The following is a 22941-nucleotide window of genomic DNA, read 5'->3' as shown; positions in this document are numbered from 1 at the left end:
GAGTGACCAGGTAGCCAGGAAGCTGGGGGTAATGTCAGAGCAGCTGGAGATAATGAATGAGCAGCTGGAGATAATGAATGAGTCAAAGCATGGAATTGTCCATATTATAAACGATCATCAAATTTTTCCTAAATGTTGTTATTAGCCCTTCACAGTGGAGATGCTCATTCTTGCAATTCCAACTTACGGTGATGAGTGATGGGTCATGGGTGATGGGTCATGGGTGATGGGTCATGGGTGATGGGTCATGGGTGGTGGGTCATTCGTGGTGGGTCATGGGTGGTGGGTCATGGGTGGTGGGTCATGGGTGATGGGTCATGGGTGATGGGTCATGGGTGGTGGGTCATGGGTGGTGGGCCATTCGTGGTGGGTCATGGGTGGTGGGTCATGGGTGGTGGGTCATGGGTGGTGGGTCATGGGTTGTGGGTCATGGGTGATGGGTCATGGGTGGTGGGTCATGGGTGATGGGTCATGGGTGATGAGTGATGGGTCATGGGTGGTGGGTGATGGGTGCCGAGCTGTCAAGCACGATTTGTCTCATCCGACAGAGTTCCAGTATCTGTCGTGCTGCTCTCCATGCTGGAGTGATTACAAACAAGAAGGGGGGCTATGTGGATATTGTGCCCTTGAGGGAGAAGAAGCGGTATGCCAGCACGTTCCAGAATGAAGTAAAATCAGAAAGGTACGAAACATTTCGGCCATATGGTCACCATTTTAGGTTTGTTTCAATTTAACCCCCCCCCCCCCCTTTCAAATTTTTGAACGAATTTTTGACAAGTATGTTGATCACTCCGGTTTGTGTGTGTGCATGTGTGCGTGCGTGTGCGTGCGTGGGTGTGTGCGCGTGTGCATGCATATGCGTGTGTGTGTGTGTTTGTGTGTGTGTGTGTGTGTGTGTGTGCATGTGAGTGTGTGTGTGTGTGTGTGTGTGTGTGTTTTTGGTGTTTGTCTGTCTGCTCACCTATACTTGCCTACAGGTCACAATTTTAATCTGATCTTCACAAAACTTCACCAAATGGTAGCGTTCGTGGTCCGACAGAATCCTATTTATTTTTGAGGTCAAAAGGTCAACATAGGCCAAAGGTCAAACTTTTTTTCAAATTTCTAAAATCCTTAAGTTTCATCCGATTGACTTGAAAGTTTAAGAGGATTTGCATATCTGGTCACTTAATTCAACCACCAGATATTTTTGAGGTCAACATAGGCCAAAAGGTCAACATAAGCCAAAAGGTCAACAAAAGGTCAACAACTTATTTTCGGGATTTCGCAAGTATTGTGCTATGCACTAAATATTTCTTTTTTATTTATTTGTTTGTCTGTCTGTTTGTCTGCACAGAATAAGTATGTTTTTCTCTGCAATCTTTGGGCCGATTGACAGGAAATTTTCACCACAGATGCACCTCCTCCTGTATAATTTTTTTATGACAATTGTGACGTCATAGGTCATGTGGTATGGGCGTCATCTTTGAAAACCCGAAAAACTTTGCACCTCTATATCTCGGAAAGCACTGCATAGAAAAAATTCAGACATGGCTCATTGTAAAGAACTCTCTGTGGGGATTAAAATGTGATAATGATGATGGCACAGGTGAGCGATAGGGAAATGGGGGTTCTAAAACACACCAATTTTACATTGAAGTGAATGGGGAAAATGCATTGGAATTTATGAACCACACCCTTACTTCCAATTTTTATCCAATCATTTATCCCAACCCTTTTTTTTTACCAAAACACTTTTTTTTTTACCCTATCCAGAGGGACTTTAAACCACATATCGTTTTATATACATACACATTATAGAGAGCCAATGAATATTTGTTTATGTTCTATTTTATGGAATATCTTAATTTTCTTATTGAACTCATCACTGTCATCACCATCGAGTATATTGATAAATAGTATGTTTGAACTTGGTTCTTGGTTAAAGTATCTTTGTTGGGCAGAGATGATATGATAAACCTCTATTAATGCTCTTGTCTGAGCACATCCTGAGCACGGATCCGGCTACTAGAATTTTAAAGTGATTTTTCACCATTAGGAGACGGGGACAAAAACGATACAAAGCAGGATATCTCAAAAAGTTGTGGATGGATTTGGACGAAACTTGGTCGACCGATTGGGTGTCTGACAAGGACGATTCGATTAGATTTTGGTGAAGATCTGAATATGGATTCGCATATGCGATTTATTTAATTCCTACCTGATTCTTCACCATTGAGTGATAGGGCTAAAACCAACATGTAGCGTATGATATCTCAAATGGTTATGGATGGATTTGGACGAAACTTGTTGGACGGGTTTTTTGTGTGCCAAGGAAGAATCGATTCAATTTTTGTGAAGATTCGGATCCAGATCCGGCTAGTAGAATTTGTAAGCGATTCTTCACCATTGGGAGATGTGGCCAAAATCTATATATAACAGGATATTTTAAAAAGTTGTGGTCGGATGATTTTGATTAAATGTGATTCAGTATTGAGATTTTCTCGTCCACTCTGGGATGCAAAACGTAAACTATTCACCTGGCGGAGGTATGCTCTCCACTGAGTGCCGTTCTAGTTACTCCCGCCAGGGAGTAATGCATTTGATCGTGTCCGTCCGCGTGTGTGTTCGTATGTTTGTGTGTTTGTGAACAAGATATCTGGAAAAGCTCTGAACGGATTTGGATGAAATTTGGTGGGATGATTGCCCTTGCGATGAGGAAGAAATGCTTAGTTTTTGGTGAAGCTCAGGATATTATTCCGTATCCAGGAACAAAAAATTGGGAATTTTTGGGGGAATTTTTTTTTCTGTTTTACTGCATTAAAGCTTTTATTCTTATTCTTAAATGATGTTTATCTCCTCTAATTCCGAGATATATCAAAATAAATTATCTGACAGTTAGGGCTTACTTTCTTTTTCATTTATTGTTTTGGGGAGAGGGGATGTTAAACAAAACGTATTATTCCAACTTGACCCACGGCGGGAGTATGCGCTCTACTGAGTGGCGTTCTAGTTTTCATTGTTTTTAATATTACGAGTAACAACAGCCCTTTTAAGCTCCATCTCATTTGCTAAATCAATATAAGAAGGCGACATTATCATTGTTTTTAATATTAATAACAGCCCTTTCAAGCTCCATCTATTTTGCTAAATCAATATAAGAAGACGACATTTTTTTTATTTTTTTTTTGTATACTGAATCGAGGCTCGTGAAAGAGCTAACATTTACTTCACAAACAAATCAACCAGACAAACAAAACACACAAAAAGAGGGAGCGGAAAACAAGATGGGGAGAGAAGGGGGAGCACACAAACACAACATTTGAGAGCAGGGAGATGTGTGGAAGGGAGAGGGCTTGGGGGGAGGAGGCATGGGAAGGGGGGGGGGGGTGGAGGGAGAAGTATAAAACACAAGGACACCAAGGACTTCCAGGACAGAAGTTGGTATTTCAAAAAAGTGGAATTGGGGTGAAATTAGCGGGGGTAGAAAAGATCAAGGTTTTGGATGGGGGAAGATAAGAGATGGTGGTGAACAGCTGTTTTAAAGACCTGGAGGGTGGAGTGGGATTGAAGAGAGTGAGGGAGTTTGTTCCAGAGGTGGGAGAAAAGAGGAATGAAGGAGTGAAGGTGAGCAGAGAGTCTTGATTTTGGCAGTTTGACCATAAGAGGGTTGCAGGCAGATCTTGTGCGACCTGTAGGAATATTTGCGGGACAGAGCACAGAGAGAGCTGGGGGGGCAAGGCCAGAGAGGAGTCGGTAGAAGATGGAAAGACCACCAACCTGCCTGCGGTGAGTGAGTGAGAGGCCCTTGGAGTTAGCTTCATCGCGGGAGATTCCAATGATTCTGAATGCTTTGGTTTCAACAGCGTGAAGACGAGCTAGGTGTGAGGCAGGAGCACCAGCCCAGAGGGGAGAGCAGTATTCCATTGAGCTGCGGATGAAAGCCTTGTATGTGGTGAGGAGCTCAGGTGTGCCAAGGAAGGACTTCGCACGACGGAGGATGCCCAGTCGGCGACTGGCTTTGGAGGCCAGATTTGAAATGTGGTTTTCCCAGGAAAGATCATGGCAGATAGTGAGCCCCAAAAGCTTGAGTGACAGAACTTCTTGGAGAGGATTATTCAGAAAGTGGATGGGAGGGTTGTCCAGTCGGTCTTTTCGGAGAGACATCGTAAGAGTGTGAGATTTGTCAGGATTGAAAGACATGTTCCACTTGTTTGCCCAGTCTGTGATTTTGTCCAGGTCTGCAGAGAGTGAGGAGGCAGCAGACTGCCGATCTGAGGGATGAAGAATGGAGCGACAGAGAGTAGAGTCATCAGCAAAGAGATACAGAGGATTTTCAAGAGAGTCAGAGAGATCATTGATGAAGACCAGAAAAAGCACAGGGCCTAGAACACTGCCTTGTGGAACTCCAGCCTGAACAGGAAGAGGAGATGAGAGAAACCCATTCAGGGCCACACGTTGACTACGACTAGAGAGGCAGAGGACTTCACAGGCTTTTCCACAACGCCAGCGATAACACCGATCGCCCGAGATTCCTTTCCAGGACTCAACGCTCACTCGCCATGTACGCTCGACCACGCTAGGTACGGAGCTCTGACGTCATTGTTTTTAATATTACGAGTAACAACAGCCCTTTTAAACTCCATCTCATTTGCTAAATCAATATGAGAAGATGACATTATCATTGTTTTTAATATTAACAACAGCCCTTTTAAGTTCCATCTATTTTGCTAAATCAATATAAGAAGACGACATTATCATTGTTTTTAATATTAACAACAGCCCTTTAAAGCTCCATCTATTTTGCTAGATCAAAATAAGTAGACGACATTATCATTGTTTTTAATATTAACAACAGCCCTTTTAAGCTCTATCTATTTTGCTGAATCAATATAAGAAGATGACATTATCATTGTTTTTAATATTAACAACAGCCCTTTTAAACTCCATCTCATTTGCTAAATCAATATGAGAAGATGACATTATCATTGTTTTTAATATTAACAACAGCCCTTTTAAGTTCCATCTATTTTGCTAAATCAATATAAGAAGACGACATTATCATTGTTTTTAATATTAACAACAGCCCTTTTAAGCTCCATCTATTTTGCTAAATCAATATAAGAAGATGACATTATCATTGTTTTTAATATTAACAACAGCCCTTTTAAGCTCCATCTATTTTGCTAAATCAATATAAGAAGACGACATTATCATTGTTTTTAATATTAACAACAGCCCTTTTAAGCTCCATCTATTTTGCTAAATCAATATAAGAAGATGACATTATCATTGTTTTTAATATTAACAACAGCCCTTTAAAGCTCCATCTATTTTGCTAGATCAAAATAAGTAGACGACATTATCATTGTTTTTAATATTAACAACAGCCCTTTTAAGCTCCATCTATTTTGCTGAATCAATATAAGAAGACGACATTATCATTGTTTTTAATATTAACAACAGCCCTTTTAAGCTCCATCTATTTTGCTAAATCAATATAAGAAGACGACATTATCATTGTTTTTAATATTAACAACAGCCCTTTTAAGCTCCATCTATTTTGCTAAATCAATATAAGAAGATGACATTATCATTGTTTTTAATATTAACAACAGCCCTTTTAAGCTCCATCTATTTTGCTGAATCAATATAAGAAGACGACATTATCATTGTTTTTAATATTACGAGTAACAACAGCCCTTTTAAACTCCATCTCATTTGCTAAATCAATATAAGAAGACGACATTATCATTGTTTTTAATATTAACAACAGCCCTTTTAAGCTCCATGTATTTTGCTAAATCAATATGAGAAGACGACATTATCATTGTTTTTAATATTAACAACAGCCCTTTTAAGCTCCATGTATTTTGCTAAATCAATATAAGAAGACGACATTATCATTGTTTTTAATATTAACAACAGCCCTTTTAAGTTCCATCTATTTTGCTAAATCAATATAAGAAGACGACATTATCATTGTTTTTAATATTAACAACAGCCCTTTTAAGCTCCATCTATTTTGCTAAATCAATATAAGAAGATGACATTATCATTGTTTTTAATATTAACAACAGCCCTTTAAAGCTCCATCTATTTTGCTAGATCAAAATAAGTAGACGACATTATCATTGTTTTTAATATTAACAACAGCCCTTTTAAGCTCCATCTATTTTGCTGAATCAATATAAGAAGACGACATTATCATTGTTTTTAATATTAACAACAGCCCTTTTAAGCTCCATCTATTTTGCTAAATCAATATAAGAAGACGACATTATCATTGTTTTTAATATTAACAACAGCCCTTTTAAGCTCCATCTATTTTGCGAAATCAATATAAGAAGATGATATTATCATTGTTTTTGATATTAACAACAGCCCTTTTAAGCTCCATCTATTTTGCTAAATCAATATAAGAAGACGACATTATCATTGTTTTTAATATTACGAGTAACAACAGCCCTTTTAAACTCCATCTCATTTGCTAAATCAATATAAGAAGACGACATTATCATTGTTTTTAATATTAACAACAGCCCTTTTAAGCTCCATGTATTTTGCTAAATCAATATGAGAAGACGACATTATCATTGTTTTTAATATTAACAACAGCCCTTTTAAGCTCCATGTATTTTGCTAAATCAATATAAGAAGACGACATTATCATTGTTTTTAATATTAACAACAGCCCTTTTAAGTTCCATCTATTTTGCTAAATCAATATAAGAAGACGACATTATCATTGTTTTTAATATTAACAACAGCCCTTTTAAGCTCCATCTATTTTGCTAAATCAATATAAGAAGATGACATTATCATTGTTTTTAATATTAACAACAGCCCTTTAAAGCTCCATCTATTTTGCTAGATCAAAATAAGTAGACGACATTATCATTGTTTTTAATATTAACAACAGCCCTTTTAAGCTCCATCTATTTTGCTGAATCAATATAAGAAGACGACATTATCATTGTTTTTAATATTAACAACAGCCCTTTTAAGCTCCATCTATTTTGCTAAATCAATATAAGAAGACGACATTATCATTGTTTTTAATATTAACAACAGCCCTTTTAAGCTCCATCTATTTTGCTAAATCAATATAAGAAGATGACATTATCATTGTTTTTAATATTAACAACAGCCCTTTTAAGCTCCATCTATTTTGCTAAATCAATATAAGAAGACGACATTATCATTGTTTTTAATATTAACAACAGCCCTTTTAAGCTCCATCTATTTTGCTAAATCAACATAAGAAGACGACATTATCATTGTTTTTAATATTAACAACAGCCCTTTTAAGCTCCATGTATTTTGCTAAATCAATATAAGAAGACGACATTATCATTGTTTTTAATATTAACAACAGCCCTTTTAAGCTCCATCTATTTTGCTAAATCAATATAAGAAGATGACATTATCATTGTTTTTAATATTTACAACAGCCCTTTTAAGTTCCATCTATTTTGCTAAATCAATATAAGAAGATGACATTATCATTGTTTTTAATATTAACAACAGCCCTTTTAAGCTCTATCTATTTTGCTAAATCAATATAAGAAGACGACATTATCATTGTTTTTAATATTAACAACAGCCCTTTTAAGCTCCATGTATTTTGCTAAATCAATATGAGAAGACGACATTATCATTGTTTTTAATATTAACAACAGCCCTTTTAAGTTCCATCTATTTTGCTAAATCAATATGAGAAGACGACATTATCATTGTTTTTAATATTAACAACAGCCCTTTTAAGCTCCATGTATTTTGCTAAATCAATATGAGAAGACGACATTATCATTGTTTTTAATATTAACAACAGCCCTTTTAAGCTCCATCTATTTTGCTAAATCAATATAAGAAGATGACATTATCATTGTTTTTAATATTAACAACAGCCCTTTAAAGCTCCATCTATTTTGCTAGATCAAAATAAGTAGACGACATTATCATTGTTTTTAATATTAACAACAGCCCTTTTAAGCTCTATCTATTTTGCTGAATCAATATAAGAAGATGACATTATCATTGTTTTTAATATTAACAACAGCCCTTTTAAGCTCCATCTATTTTGCTAAATCAATATAAGAAGACGACATTATCATTGTTTTTAATATTAACAACAGCCCTTTTAAGCTCCATCTATTTTGCTAAATCAATATAAGAAGATGACATTATCATTGTTTTTAATATTAACAACAGCCCTTTTAAGCTCCATCTATTTTGCTAAATCAATATAAGAAGACGACATTATCATTGTTTTTAATATTAACAACAGCCCTTTTAAGCTCCATCTATTTTGCTAAATCAATATAAGAAGATGACATTATCATTGTTTTTAATATTTACAACAGCCCTTTTAAGTTCCATCTATTTTGCTAAATCAATATAAGAAGATGACATTATCATTGTTTTTAATATCTACAACAGCCCTTTTAAGCTCCATGTATTTTGCTAAATCAATATGAGAAGACGACATTATCATTGTTTTTAATATTAACAACAGCCCTTTTAAGCTCCATCTATTTTGCTAAATCAATATAAGAAGACGACATTATCATTGTTTTTAATATTAACAACAGCCCTTTTAAGCTCCATCTATTTTGCTAAATCAATATAAGAAGATGACATTATCATTGTTTTTAATATTAACAACAGCCCTTTTAAACTCCATCTCATTTGCTAAATCAATATAAGAAGATGACATTATCATTGTTTTTAATATTAACAACAGCCCTTTTAAACTCCATCTCATTTGCTAAATCAATATAAGAAGACGACATTATCATTGTTTTTAATATTAATAACAGCCCTTTTAAGCTCCATCTCATTTGCTAAATCAATATAAGAAGATGACATTATCATTGTTTTTAATATTAACAACAGCCCTTTTAAACTCCATCTCATTTGCTAAATCAATATAAGAAGATGACATTATCATTGTTTTTAATATTAACAACAGCCCTTTTAAGCTCCATCTATTTTGCTAAATCAATATAAGAAGATGACATTATCATTGTTTTTAATATCTACAACAGCCCTTTTAAGCTCCATGTATTTTGCTAAATCAATATGAGAAGACGACATTATCATTGTTTTTAATATTAACAACAGCCCTTTTAAGCTCCATCTATTTTGCTAAATCAATATAAGAAGACGACATTATCATTGTTTTTAATATTAACAACAGCCCTTTTAAGCTCCATCTATTTTGCTAAATCAATATAAGAAGATGACATTATCATTGTTTTTAATATTAATAACAGCCCTTTTAAGCTCTATCTATTTTGCTAAATCAATATAAGAAGACGACATTATCATTGTTTTTAATATTAACAACAGCCCTTTTAAGCTCCATCTATTTTGCTAAATCAATATAAGAAGACGACATTATCATTGTTTTTAATATTAACAACAGCCCTTTTAAACTCCATCTCATTTGCTAAATCAATATAAGAAGATGACATTATCATTGTTTTTAATATTAACAACAGCCCTTTTAAACTCCATCTCATTTGCTAAATCAATATAAGAAGACGACATTATCATTGTTTTTAATATTAACAACAGCCCTTTTAAGCTCCATCTATTTTGCTAAATCAATATGAGAAGACGACATTATCATTGTTTTTAATATTAACAACAGCCCTTTTAAGCTCCATGTATTTTGCTAAATCAATATAAGAAGACGACATTATCATTGTTTTTAATATTAACAACAGCCCTTTTAAGCTCCATCTATTTTGCTAAATCAATATGAGAAGACGACATTATCATTGTTTTTAATATTTACAACAGCCCTTTTAAGCTCCATCTATTTTGCTAAATCAATATAAGAAGACGACATTATCATTGTTTTTAATATTAACAACAGCCCTTTTAAGCTCCATCTATTTTGCTAAATCAATATAAGAAGATGACATTATCATTGTTTTTAATATTAACAACAGCCCTTTTAAGCTCCATCTATTTTGCTAAATCAATATGAGAAGACGACATTATCATTGTTTTTAATATTAACAACAGCCCTTTTAAGCTCCATGTATTTTGCTAAATCAATATAAGAAGACGACATTATCATTGTTTTTAATATTAACAACAGCCCTTTTAAGCTCCATCTATTTTGCTAAATCAATATGAGAAGACGACATTATCATTGTTTTTAATATTTACAACAGCCCTTTTAAGCTCCATCTATTTTGCTAAATCAATATAAGAAGACGACATTATCATTGTTTTTAATATTAACAACAGCCCTTTTAAGCTCCATCTATTTTGCTAAATCAATATAAGAAGAGGCACTAAGAGGGTCTGATTTAAAGATGTGTTTATCTTAAAGATTATTTTTAAAATAACGAATCCACTACCGACCAAACTATTATCAACATTAGTTCTTGTCTTTGCAGGTCATCATAAACATCACATACTAGGAAATATTGGAATGATGTGATAAAGTGAGGGTTTGTTCTCATGTAGGGAGTTTTTTCATCACCTTCTCTTGTCATAAGCAATTTGAGACCAATAAATGTGTTTTTAATTAGAATTTCAATACTTATTTAATAGAATTTAACCATATCAATGGTCTCAAAGATTGAAGATGGTCCTGGTTCATCAAATCAAAACAATCTTATTTTTATATGTCCTTTTTCATCAGTGTTTTCAATAGAGTATTCAAGTATCCCCTTTTCATTCTTGTTATGTTTGTGTGATTCAAGGTGTTTCTTACAACTCCCCTTTATAGTACTCTTATAACTGTCTTCAGAGCAGACATCACAATGTTTTGTTTCTCATTCAAGTGGAGATATTTGTTGGAAAATATTTAATGTGTGTTTCTGGGTTTGAAGGTGTTTGTTATAATATTTATATTCACTATTATAAACGTCGCAATACTTTGTAATCACCATATCTTATTATATCTTATTATAATAGAGCAAATGTATATGGTTGTGTGTGTCGTTATGTCGTTATGTTTAAATGCGACGAAAACGTCTTCTTCTTCTGTGCTGTGCGCACGACTTGTTTGCCAAGAAGATAAGCAACAACGCGGGTAACCAAAAAGAGTCTTTATTACAAAGCTCAACTCTAGCACTGAAGTGCTCGGGGCTGCGCGCCCCGTGTATATCCCGAGGCCACGCCTACCCCTCGGGCGTGGCCAACACCCTCTTGGTGCGCGGAATTATGTCACCGCGCCAGTGAGCCATCGTGTCCGCCACACGCGCCCCCCCCAGAATTCCCGCACACCTGAAGGGTCAGTTTGCGGGGCAAACGGATGACCCGGCCGAAGCGCCCTCTGGCGGCTGGCGGCGTCTGGGATGCCGGGATCGGTGGCACCTGGGATGGGTGCAGGACCGGGGGGGGGGGCGTGCCGGCGGGGCTGGGCAGTGCCGGAGGTCCGCCCGCCGGGGGGTAGCGCCGACGCGGGGGCCGAGCCACTGGCGGGGGGTGGTCCACATCAAGGTGGGCCGGCTTGAGGCGGTCCACGGAAACGTGGTCAGGAGTACCGCCGATGTCGAGGGTGAAGTGTTTCTCCCCGGTCTCCAGCATGCGGAAGGGCCCATCGTACATGGGCCGCAGCGGTGTCCGGTGGGCGTCGTGGCGGACGAACACGTACTCCGCCGTGCGAAGCTCCGGGGCGACGTGTGTTGGCGGGCACCCGTCGTGCGCCGTCGGCACCGGGGCGAACCTCCGGGCGGTCTCCTGCAGTGCGGAGCACTGCTGCGCCATGGACCATGGTGCCGTGGAGTCGGGGAGGAACTCGCCCGGGACCCTCAGCGGTTGTCCGAAGACCAACTCCGCCGCGGATGCGTGCAGGTCGTCCTTGGGCGCCGTCCGGAGGCCCAACAGGACCCAGGGGAGCCTGTCGACCCAGCCGCCGTCGCGGAGGGTGGCCCGGAGCGCGGCCTTCAAGGAGCGGTGGAAGCACTCGCACAGGCCATTGGCCTGGGGGTGGTAGTCCGTGGTGCGGTGCAGCTGGACGCCGAGCCCCCGTGCGACCGCCCCCCAGAGCTCCGAGGTGAACTGGGGGCCTCGGTCGGACGAGATGTCCGAGGGGGCGCTGAACCGGGCAACCCAGGTGGCTATGAACGCCTGCGCGACGTCCGCAGCCGTCGTCGCCGCCAAAGGCACGACCTCCGGCCACCGGGTGGTGCGGTCCACCATGGTGAGGACATGGGTGAAACCCCGCAAGGGGGGCAGAGGTCCCACCAAGTCCACGTGAACGTGGTCGAACCGACGTTCTGGCACCGTGAACGGGGCCAATGGGGCCTGGGTGTGGTGGTGCACCTTCGCGCGCTGGCACGCGAGGCACGTCCTGGTCCAATCGCGGACGGCCTTCCGGAGGCCATGCCAGACGAACTTGTCGGCGACCAGCCTCTGGGAGGCCTTCGTGCCTGGGTGGGACAGGCCGTGGATGGCGTCAAAAACCCGGCGCTGCCAGCCCGCAGGCACGATGGGGCGAGGCCGCCCGAGGGAGACGTCGCACAAGAGGGTCGTGCCCGCGCCGTCGAATGGCACCTCGGTGACGCGGAGCCCCGTGACAGCGGTCCGCAAGGCCTGGATGTCAGGGTCGGCGTTCTGGTCCTCCGCCATCCGGGCATAGTCGATCCCGAGGTGGACCGCGTGGGCGACGGACCGGGAAAGGCAATCCGCCACCGGGTTGTCCTTTCCTGTGACGTGCCGGATGTCCGTCGTGTACTCGGACACAGCCGAGAGGTGACGCTGCTGCCGGGCCGACCATGGCTCGGCGACCTTGGCCATCGCGAAGACCAGGGGCTTGTGGTCGACGAAGGCCTTGAACAAACGGCCCTCGAGCAGATGGTGGAAGTGCCGGACCGCCAGGTGGAGCCCGAGCAACTCGCGGTCGAAGGTGCTGTACCGGCGTTCGTGCGGGCGAAGCTGCCGGCTGAAAAACGCCAGCGGTTGCCAAGCGCCACGCACCCATTGCTCGTGCATCGCGCCCACCATGTAGTCTGACGCGTCGGTGGTGAGGGCGATCGGTGCATCGAGCGCCAGGTGCGCGAGCATGGTGGCGTTAGCCAAGGCGAGCTTCGCGCCCGCGAACGCCGTGTCCATCTGCTCGGTCCAAACAACGTCACCTTTGCCCGGCTTCCCCCGGAGGGCCTCGTGCAGGGGGCGCAGGAGCTGGGCGACGAGGGGCAGGAAACGGTGGTAAAAGTTCACCATGCCCAGGAACTCCTGGAGCCCCCTGATCGTGCGGGGGCGCGGAAACCCCTTGACCGCCTCCACCTTTGCCGGTAAGGTGGTGGCCCCATGCCTGGTGACGCGGTGCCCCAAAAAGTCGATTTCAGCGACGCCGAACCGGCACTTGGCAGGGTTTACGATCAGGCCATGCTGGCCCAGGTGTTCGAAGAGCGTGCGGAGGTGGCGGAGGTGCTCTTCGCGGGACGCGCTTGCGACGAGGATGTCGTCCAGGTAGACGTAAACGCAATCCAAGTCGCGCAAGACGCTGTCCATCAACCGTTGGAACGCCTGAGCCACATTCTTCAACCCAAAGGGCATCCGAAGAAACTCGAAGAGGCCGAATGGTGTAATGACGGCCGTCTTCAGTATGTCCTCCGGCCTGACGGGGACCTGGTGGTATCCGCAGATGAGGTCCACCTTAGAAAAGAAGGACATTTTCGCCAACCAGGCGGAAAAGTCCTGAATGTGAGGGACCGGGTAGCGGTCAGGGGTGGTGGCATCGTTGAGGCGGCGGTAGTCTCTGCACGGCTGCCATCCCCTGCCGGGCTTTGGCACGATGTGCAGTGGCGACGCCCAAGCGCTCTTGGAGCGCCGTACGATGCCCAGCCGCTCCAGCATAGCGAACTCCGCCTTCGCCACCGCGAGCTTCGTCGGCTCGAGGCGGCGTGCCCGGGCATAGTCCGGTGGCCCGACAGTGGGGATGTGATGCTCCACCCCATGCTTGACGGCCACCGCCGAGAAGGTGGGCTGCGTGAGGGCTGGGAAGCTGGCGAGGAGGCGGGTGAACTCGTCCGCTGCCGGAAGCGTACAGGCCAACCTCGCCGGGACTGAACCGCTCAACAAGCCGCTTGGCGAGCCGCTCGGTGAGCCGCTCAGGGAGCTGCCCAATGAACTGCTCAGCGTGCAAGCCAGCGAGCTGAACATTTCGGCCTGGACGAGGCGTCTGTTCTTCACGTCCACCAACAACCCATTTGCACATAGGAAATCCGCACCGAGCAATGCCATGGGCACGCTGGCGGTTACGAACGTCCATTGAAAGCGTTGCCCTCCGAACTGCAGGGAGAGGCAGCGCTTCCCGAATGTGCGTATGGGTGTACCGTTGGCTGCAAGCAACGCGGGGCCCCGGCCCGCGGTTCGCTTGTCGGACGTGGAGGCGGGGATAACGCTCACCTGTGCGCCCGTGTCGCAGAGGAAGCGACGCCCGGACAAGGTGTCCGTGACAAAAAGGAGGCTGCCGGAATGGCCGACGCTCAGGGCCGCTACCGAGCGCCGGCTTGGTAGTTTCCCGACTTGCCAAACGAGCACGGCGGGCAACAATTCCTAGCCTTGTGGCCAAACCTGGCGTGGAAACGGCACCAGGTTTGCGGCGGAGGCGGAGGCCGCGGTTTTCGCGGTGGTGGTGGGCGGGGCGTGGCGGCGGCCACGCGGTGTGCATCGGCATCAGCCTCGTGAACCACGAGGTGTGCATCAGCATCAGCCTCGGGATCCGCGACGGCCGCACCGACTCTCGCCCGCACGTCACAAGCCGCAAAAAAATTGTCGGCCTCGACGGCCAGAGCGCGGGGTTCCTTTATTTTGGAACCGGCCAACGCGAGACGTACCTGTGCCGGCAGCTGGCGTAGAAAGAGCGCCCGGAATAAAAAATCCGGGGCTTTGTCACCCAGCAACGACAGCATGTGATCCATCCGCACTGATGGTCGTGTGTCGACGAGTTCGGGAAGGTCCAGGAGGCGGTCGGCCCATTCGCACTCCGTGAGGCCGAACATGGCGATGAGGAGGCACTTGAGTGCCTCGTACCTGTGGTCGGCCGGTGGGTTCCGCAGGACGGACACGACTCGGGCGGCTGTGCCGGGCCCAAGGGCGGCGATGACGTGGTAATAACGCGTCTCATTCGCCGTTACGCCTCGAAGTTGGAACTGTGCCTCGGCCTGCACGAACCATACCTCGGCCTGAGCTTCCCAAAACTCAGGGAGCTTCACCGCGACCGCGTTGTTTGACATTGGCGCGTTCTGTTGGTCAGCGGCGGCTGAACCAGCGTCGAAGTCACCAGTGAAGTGCGGTGCTATGCGCACGACTTGTTTGCCAAGAAGATAAGCAACAACGCGGGTAACCAAAAAGAGTCTTTATTACAAAGCTCAACTATAGCACTGAAGTGCTCGGGGCTGCGAGCCCCGTGTATATCCCGAGGCCACGCCTACCCCTCGGGCGTGGCCGACACCCTCTTGGTGCGCGGAATTATGTCACCGCGCCAGCGAGCCATCGTGACCGCCACAATATCTTATTATATCTTATTATAATAGAGCAAACGTATATGGTTGTGTGTGTCGTTATGTCGTTATGTTTAAATGCGACGAAAACGTCTTCTTCTTCTTCAAATTCAATTACAACCGTCTTAATTAACCCTCTTAATTGCGTTAAGACTGCTGAGACCCCTCAGACCTTTGACGACCCTATAATTCCCCCAAGACCCTTCAGACCACCAAAACACCCTGAAGACCCAAAACACCCCGAAGACCCAAAACACCCAGAAGACCCAAAACACCCAGAAGACCCAAAACACCCAGAAGACCCAAAACACCCAGAAGACCCAAAACACCCGAAGACCCAAAACACCCCAAAGACCCAAAACACCCCGAAGACCCAAAAGACCCCGAATAACCAAAACACCCCAAAGACCCAAAACACCCCGAAGCCCCAAAAGATACCGAAGACCCAAAATACCCCAAAGACCAAAAAGACCCTTTTATGACCCTTGAATTCCTCCAAGACCCTTCAGACCACCAAAACACCCCGAAGACCCAAAACACCCCGAAGACCCAAAACACCCCGAAGACCCAAAACACCCAGAAGATCCAAAACATCCTGAAGACCCAAAACACCCTGAAGACTCAAAACACCCCGAAGACCCAAAACACCCCGAAGACCCAAAACACCCCGAAGACCCAAAACACCCAGAAGACCCAAAACACCCAGAAGACCCAAAACATCCTGAAGACCCAAAACACCCCAAAGACCCAAAACACCCCGAAGACCCAAAACACCCCGAAGACCCAAAACACCCCAAAGACCCAAAACACCCCGAAGACCCAAAACACCCCAAAGACCCAAAACACCCCAAAGACCAAAACCCCCCAAAAACCCCCAAAACAAAAGACCCAAAATACCCCAAAGACCCAAAACACCCTGAAGACCCAAAACACCCTGAAGACCCATAACACCCTGAAGACCCAAAACACCCCAAAGACCCAAAACACCCCAAAGACCAAACCCCCCAAAAAACCCCAAAAACCCCAAAACAGAAGACCCAAAATACCCCAAAGACCCAAAACACCCTGAAGACCCAAAACACCCTGAAGACCCAAAACACCCTGAAGACTCAAAACAGCCTGAATACCCCCAAAGACCCTTTAGACCCAGAATACACTTAAATACCCCAAAGAACCAAAACACCCCAACGATTCTTAAAGACCCAGAGGAAACAAAAGACCCTTAAGACCCAAAAGCCTCTGAAGACACCAAAGACCCAAAAGACCCTGAAGACCCAAAACACCTCAAAGACCCAAAATACCCTTAAAGGCCCAGAGGATCCAAAAGACCCTGAAGACCCAAATGGCCCTGAAGACCCAAAACACCATGAAGACCCAAAAGACACCAAAATGGTCAAAGATACCTATCCCTCTGAAACGATGTGTGGTGAGGAGTGTGCGGCGTGCCGAGTCACACTCGTAAACTTAATTGACCACACCATTTAGAATTAAACTCTTGGACTTGAAATGTTTGATAAACACCATTCTGTAAGAAGTTAATTGTTTCAACAGGTGGTCGAAGACCATAACTATCATAACCATATGTATGTTTTATATACATAATAAATGTTTTATATACATAATAAATTATTTATAAACACAATAAATGTTTTATATGCACAATAACCGTTTTATATACATAATAAATGTTTTATATACACAATAAATGTTTTTTTATACACAATACATGTTTTATACGCACAATAAACATTTTATATACGTAATAAATTATTTATAAACACAATAAATGTTTTATATGCACAATAACCGTTTTATATACATAATAAATGTTTTATATACACAATAAATGTTTTATGTACATAATAAATGTTTTACTGAATATACACAGTAAACGTTTTATATGCACAATAAATGTTTTATATGCACAATAAAGATTTTATATACATAATAAATTATTTATAAACACAATAAATGTTTTATATGCACAATAAACATTTTATATACATAATAAATGTTTTATATACACAATAAATGTTTTATGTACATAATAAATGTTTTACTGAATATACACAGTAAACATTTTATATGCACAATAAATGTTTTACTGAATATACAAAATAAATGTTTTATATGCACAATAAACGTTTTATATACACAATAAATGTTTTACTGAATATACAAAACAAATGTTTTATATTCATAATAAATGTTTTACTGGATATACACAGTAAACGTTTTATATGCACAATAAACGTTTTATATACACAATAAATGTTTTACTGAATATACAAAATAAATGTTTTAAATACACAATAAATGTTTTATATACACAATAAATGTTTTTTATACACAATAAATGTTTTACTGAATATACAAAATAAATGCTTTATATACACAATAAATGTTTTATATACACAATAAACGTTTTATATACACAATAAACGTTTTATATACACAATAAATGTTTTACTGAATATACAAAATAAATGTTTTAAATACACAATAAATGTTTTATATACACAATAAACGTTTTATATACACAATAAACGTTTTATATACACAATAAATGTTTTATATGCACAATAAACATTTTATATAAATAATAAATTATTCATAAACACAATAAATGTTTTATATCCACAATAAACATTTTACATAGATAATAAATGTTTTATATACACAATAAATGTTTTGTATACATAATGCATGTTTTACTGAATATACACAATAAATGTTTTGCTGAATATATATACACAGTAAACGTTTTATATACACAATAAAGGTGTATCGGTCACGTAGTCGAAATACACACAATGGCACATATGCCTAGAATACAGCAACATGGTGTATCGGTCACGTGTCCCAAATACACATACAGGGCCAGATTGATGCATTGCGGTTTGCGATTCATACCAGGCTGTTTGGAGCCAGATTTTCCACGTGTCGTGTGTTTTGTCTCGACCTCGCCGGTGACGTTGCAAACTTTCCAGCACATCTGCCATACGCCAATAGCACGGGCGGCTCCGAGTGGTTTGGCCGCCGGGCGAGCGGACCACGGAGGGAAGAAGCAACTCATTTTGGCAGGAACTCTCCTGGCAATTTTCAATATGCATCTGGTTACGTTGGCCTCGTATCGGCAGCCCCAGAATGCTTCGACTTGCATTGTAAAAATACACGGTGTTCCAAAATGACCTGCACAACTTTGGTTGTTAATATATTTAGTACCACAAATGACACAACGATACCATTTGTTTTATATGATACAGAAACTCATAAGGTTTTCTGTATTTTCAGGTCTGGTGCTTTTATGTAAAAGAAAACGGCGACTCCGTAGGAGAAAGCTCAGTACGTCGAATGGTTCATCGAGACGAGATCGGCGTAATTTCCCTACGAGAAATGGAACGAATCCGCCATCACGGACCAATATCAGAGAGATACAAGAGATTTAAGGAGACTGGAAGTTGTCAGAAACAGAAAAGATGTGGGGTTGCAGCAGACGACGAGTGTGTGAATCATTTCAATAAAGTCCCAGAAAATCAATCCTACACGCATTCGGAGAACTGGGACGACCAACCACCACTGTACACAGGATTTTGCATAAAAAACTGAAACTTTATGTGGATACGGTGCAGATTCTGCAGGAACTCAAACCAAATGATGGACCCAAATGCAAGGGGTTTCCCTTGGAAATGCTCAGTCGTGTAGAGGATGATGAAGATTACCTGAAAAAGGTCATGTTTACAGACAAAGCTTGATTTCATGCATCAGGAAAGGTCAACTGGCACAATGTTACATATGGGGTCTTTGAAAACCTCCACATGGTCATTTAACACATTCACGAAAGTCCAAAGGTCAATGTGTGGTGTGACCTTCTCCATGACCGCTTGGTGGGTCCGTTTTTCTTTGTGGAGGATACAGTGACCTCAACAATTTACCTGAACATGTTGGAAGGATTCGCCTTCCCACACATTGAAGACCTGCAACCTGAAATCATTTTTAACGGGACGGCGCTCCCCCTCATTGGGCCTTAGTTGTCCGAGCCGTCCTGATTGACACATTTCCAGGTCGCTGGATTGGCCGAGACGGACCAACCGCCTGGCCCCCACGACCACCAAGACATAACCCCCTTGATTTGTTTCTATGGGGGTTTGTCAAAGATGTTGTCTACAACACCAAGGTGGCAAACCTGCACGACCTTCATTCTCGGATCACAGCTGCAAGCGCAATGGTGGACGCAAACATGCTGAGCTGAACATGGCAAGAAGTCGTTGGACCACCTTGATGTCCAATAACTTGTGTACCACCTTGATGTCCAATAACTTGTGTACCACCTTGATGTCCAATAACTTGTGTACCACCTTGATGTCCAATAACTTGTGTACCACCTTGGACTTGATGTCCAATAACTTGTGTACCACCTTGATGTCCTGTGCACGACAAACTGAGCTCACATTGAAGTGTATTGACGATGTGCAGAAAACTCGATAGGTTTCTGTATCATATAAACTAAATTGTATCATTGTATCATTTATGGTTCTCAACACATTAACAACCAAATTTGTCCGGGTCTTTTTGGAACACCCTGTACGATGTGAAGTTAACATGTGCCAATGAACCTGCCTGCCATTTTAGTTAGGACAGACATTTTATACTTAGGACAGACATTTTATACTTAGGACAGACATTTTATACTTAGGACAGACATTTTATACTTAGGACAGACATTTTATACTTAGGACAGACATTTTATACTTAGGACAGACGTTTTATACTTAGGACAGACATTTTATACTTAGGACAGACATTTTATACTTAGGATAGACATTTTATACTTAGGACAGACATTTTATACTTAGGATAGACATTTTATACTTAGGACAGACATTTTATACTTAGGACAGACATTTTATACTTAGGACAGACATTTTATACTTAGGACAGACGTTTTATACTTAGGACAGACGTTTTATACTTAGGACAGACATTTTATACTTAGGACAGACATTTTATACTTAGGACAGACGTTTTATACTTAGGACAGACATTTTATACTTAGGACAGACGTTTTATACTTAGGACAGACGTTTTATACTTAGGACAGACGTTTTATACTTAGGACAGACGTTTTATACTTAGGACAGACGGTTTATACTTAGGACAGACGGTTTATACTTAGGACAGACGTTTTATACTTAGGACAGACGTTTTATACTTAGGACAGACGTTTTATACTTAGGACAGACGTTTTATACTTAGGACAGACATTTTATACTTAGGACAGACATTTTATACTTAGGACAGACGTTTTATACTTAGGACAGACGTTTTATACTTAGGACAGACGTTTTATACTTAGGACAGACGTTTTATACTTAGGACAGACGTTTTATACTTAGGACAGACGTTTTATACTTAGGACAGACGTTTTATACTTAGGACAGACGTTTTATACTTAGGACAGACGTTTTATACTTAGGACAGACGTTTTATACTTAGGACAGACGGTTTATACTTAGGACAGACGTTTTATAATTAGGACAGACGTTTTATACTTAGGACAGACGGTTTATACTTAGGACAGACGTTTTATACTTAGGACAGACGTTTTATAATTAGGACAGACGGTTTATACTTAGGACAGACGGTTTATACTTAGGACAGACGTTTTATACTTAGGACAGACGTGCTTGAAGAGTGCTGACTGACAGCCTGATGGATACAATGTAACAACCTGGAAAATGGCGTTTCGCGTCAAAGCCAAACTGATTTTCCAAGGAAAGGGCAACAAGCGATGTTCAGGGTAAGGAAATGCGTCTTGCTTTGGAGGCAGCCAGGGTGCCCACCATGTTGCCCGCCAGGGTGCCCACCATGTTGCTTCCCTTGGTGTTTCTTCCAGGATAACGAACCCCTCTGGTGGAAAAGCCTTTCGTGTGTTCGTCGTTTCCTGAACACAGTGGCTCGGCTCAGAAGTGCTGGGAAAGAAGTCGGCCTCATCATCACACTCGTCTTTGCTTTGTGTCCGACAGGTCACACTCGCCAAATGCTTTCCCATGCAGTGCTAATACATATACATATATATATAGATATTGAAAGACTCTCCTGGCTAACCAGGTGCATGTGCTCCACCTATTCGGCATGAGCTTGGCAGAGAGAGCTTCCCAATAGGATTGTACTGCAGCCAATACCGGGAAGATAATTTGATTCTCAATTTTATACACCAGTCCACCCCGGAAACGGAACATCCATGGACTCCACGAATCTCATGCCCAAATGGTTGAGCCTACACAACTGTTTTTAGCCAGAAAACCGTTTTTTTTTGTTTGTTTTTTAAACCGTTCCTGGTTACCCCCCAGAACTGTTTTGTGTACCTCACACAGGTTGATGTGTGGCAGGTATTTCTTGTTGGTCAGGATGCATGCAGCAATGACTGATGTGGTATTTGCTTCCCAGTGCCCACGACAGTAATGGAGTCGGATTTCAACATATACATACATATACACACACATATACGTATATGATTATATATATATATATTCTTGCAGTAGTTACGCTTCTCCTATTACTAAATGTTATTCAATGAACATGAGTATTCAAACGATGCTTTTATGTATATGTTAATACATGTGATCAGATTGTGTGTGATTATGGCTGGAGCATCTGCTCCGAGTGTCAGGTCGGTGGTTCAAACCCAGAGCAAGTCACACCAAAGGCCGTTTTATGGTACGAGCTGCTTCCTTGCTTTACGCTCAGCAATTAAAAGGATAGAGGACAGCAAAAAATCGCTGGGGAGGCAATGGCAAACCACCCAGCATATCCTTTGCCAAGAAACTGCTTCGGAAGCACCAGCGCTCCGTAAAGACTATGGTACATCAACATTAAAATTATTATTGTTATTATTATTATTATTATTGTTATTATTATTATTATTGTTGTTATTATTATTATTGTATCCAAACAAAACCCCTTTTGAATCGGCTCACTCAGCCAGAGCCCAAGAGCGTGGACAGCCCAAGTGTTGCCATTGCCATTGTAAGTTGCCTTGGGATATTTGACTATTATTTACGTGTTGTCCGAGTTCCAAAGATCCATATTCTTTATGATTCCGTTTGCTGCAGCTGAGCTGCAATGGAATGATTCTTTGATGACGTTTGTTATTTCCCATCATAAATGATTGAGCATTGCCCAAGTGTGTACGAAGAGTATCTGCATTTTATGAGACAGAAATTCCCTGTGATCGTAATAAAACAAGATCATTTGTCTCATCCACTGTGTCTGAGTCTGTGGTGCACTTCCCAAAGACAAGCCTTCCGTACTCCCAGAGCATTCTTGTAGCAAGGATTACACTGGGTGGGTTGCCTTTGCCTTCCCGGTGGTATTCAGCAAAGAAATTTGGAAATTATCCAGTGTGACTATAATAATCTACAATATGTTTCAGGAATAGTCTACACCTGCACCTGCACCCACACACCTACATCTGAGTGAC

General features: G+C 42.0%; 1 protein-coding gene across 1 annotated transcript in view; it reads left to right on the top strand.

Annotated features, from left to right (window-relative positions):
* LOC137422092 (cysteine-rich secretory protein LCCL domain-containing 2) overlaps positions 1–22720 on the top strand; it is a 287763-nt gene extending 265043 nt beyond the window's left edge. The window contains exons 14-15 of the mRNA XM_068108843.2: positions 549–682; positions 21355–22720. Coding sequence (XP_067964944.2) covers positions 549–682; positions 21355–21406 — 186 coding nt within the window. The 3' untranslated portion in view covers positions 21407–22720. The remainder of the gene's footprint in view (positions 1–548; positions 683–21354) is intronic.
* Positions 22721–22941: the final 221 nt, after the last annotated feature.

The sequence above is a fragment of the Myxine glutinosa genome, chromosome 2, assembly GCF_964187855.1.
Source record: "Myxine glutinosa chromosome 2, kmMyxGlut1.1, whole genome shotgun sequence".
Lineage (NCBI taxonomy): Eukaryota > Metazoa > Chordata > Myxini > Myxiniformes > Myxinidae > Myxine > Myxine glutinosa.
This window is presented reverse-complemented; position numbering and strand designations above follow the sequence as displayed.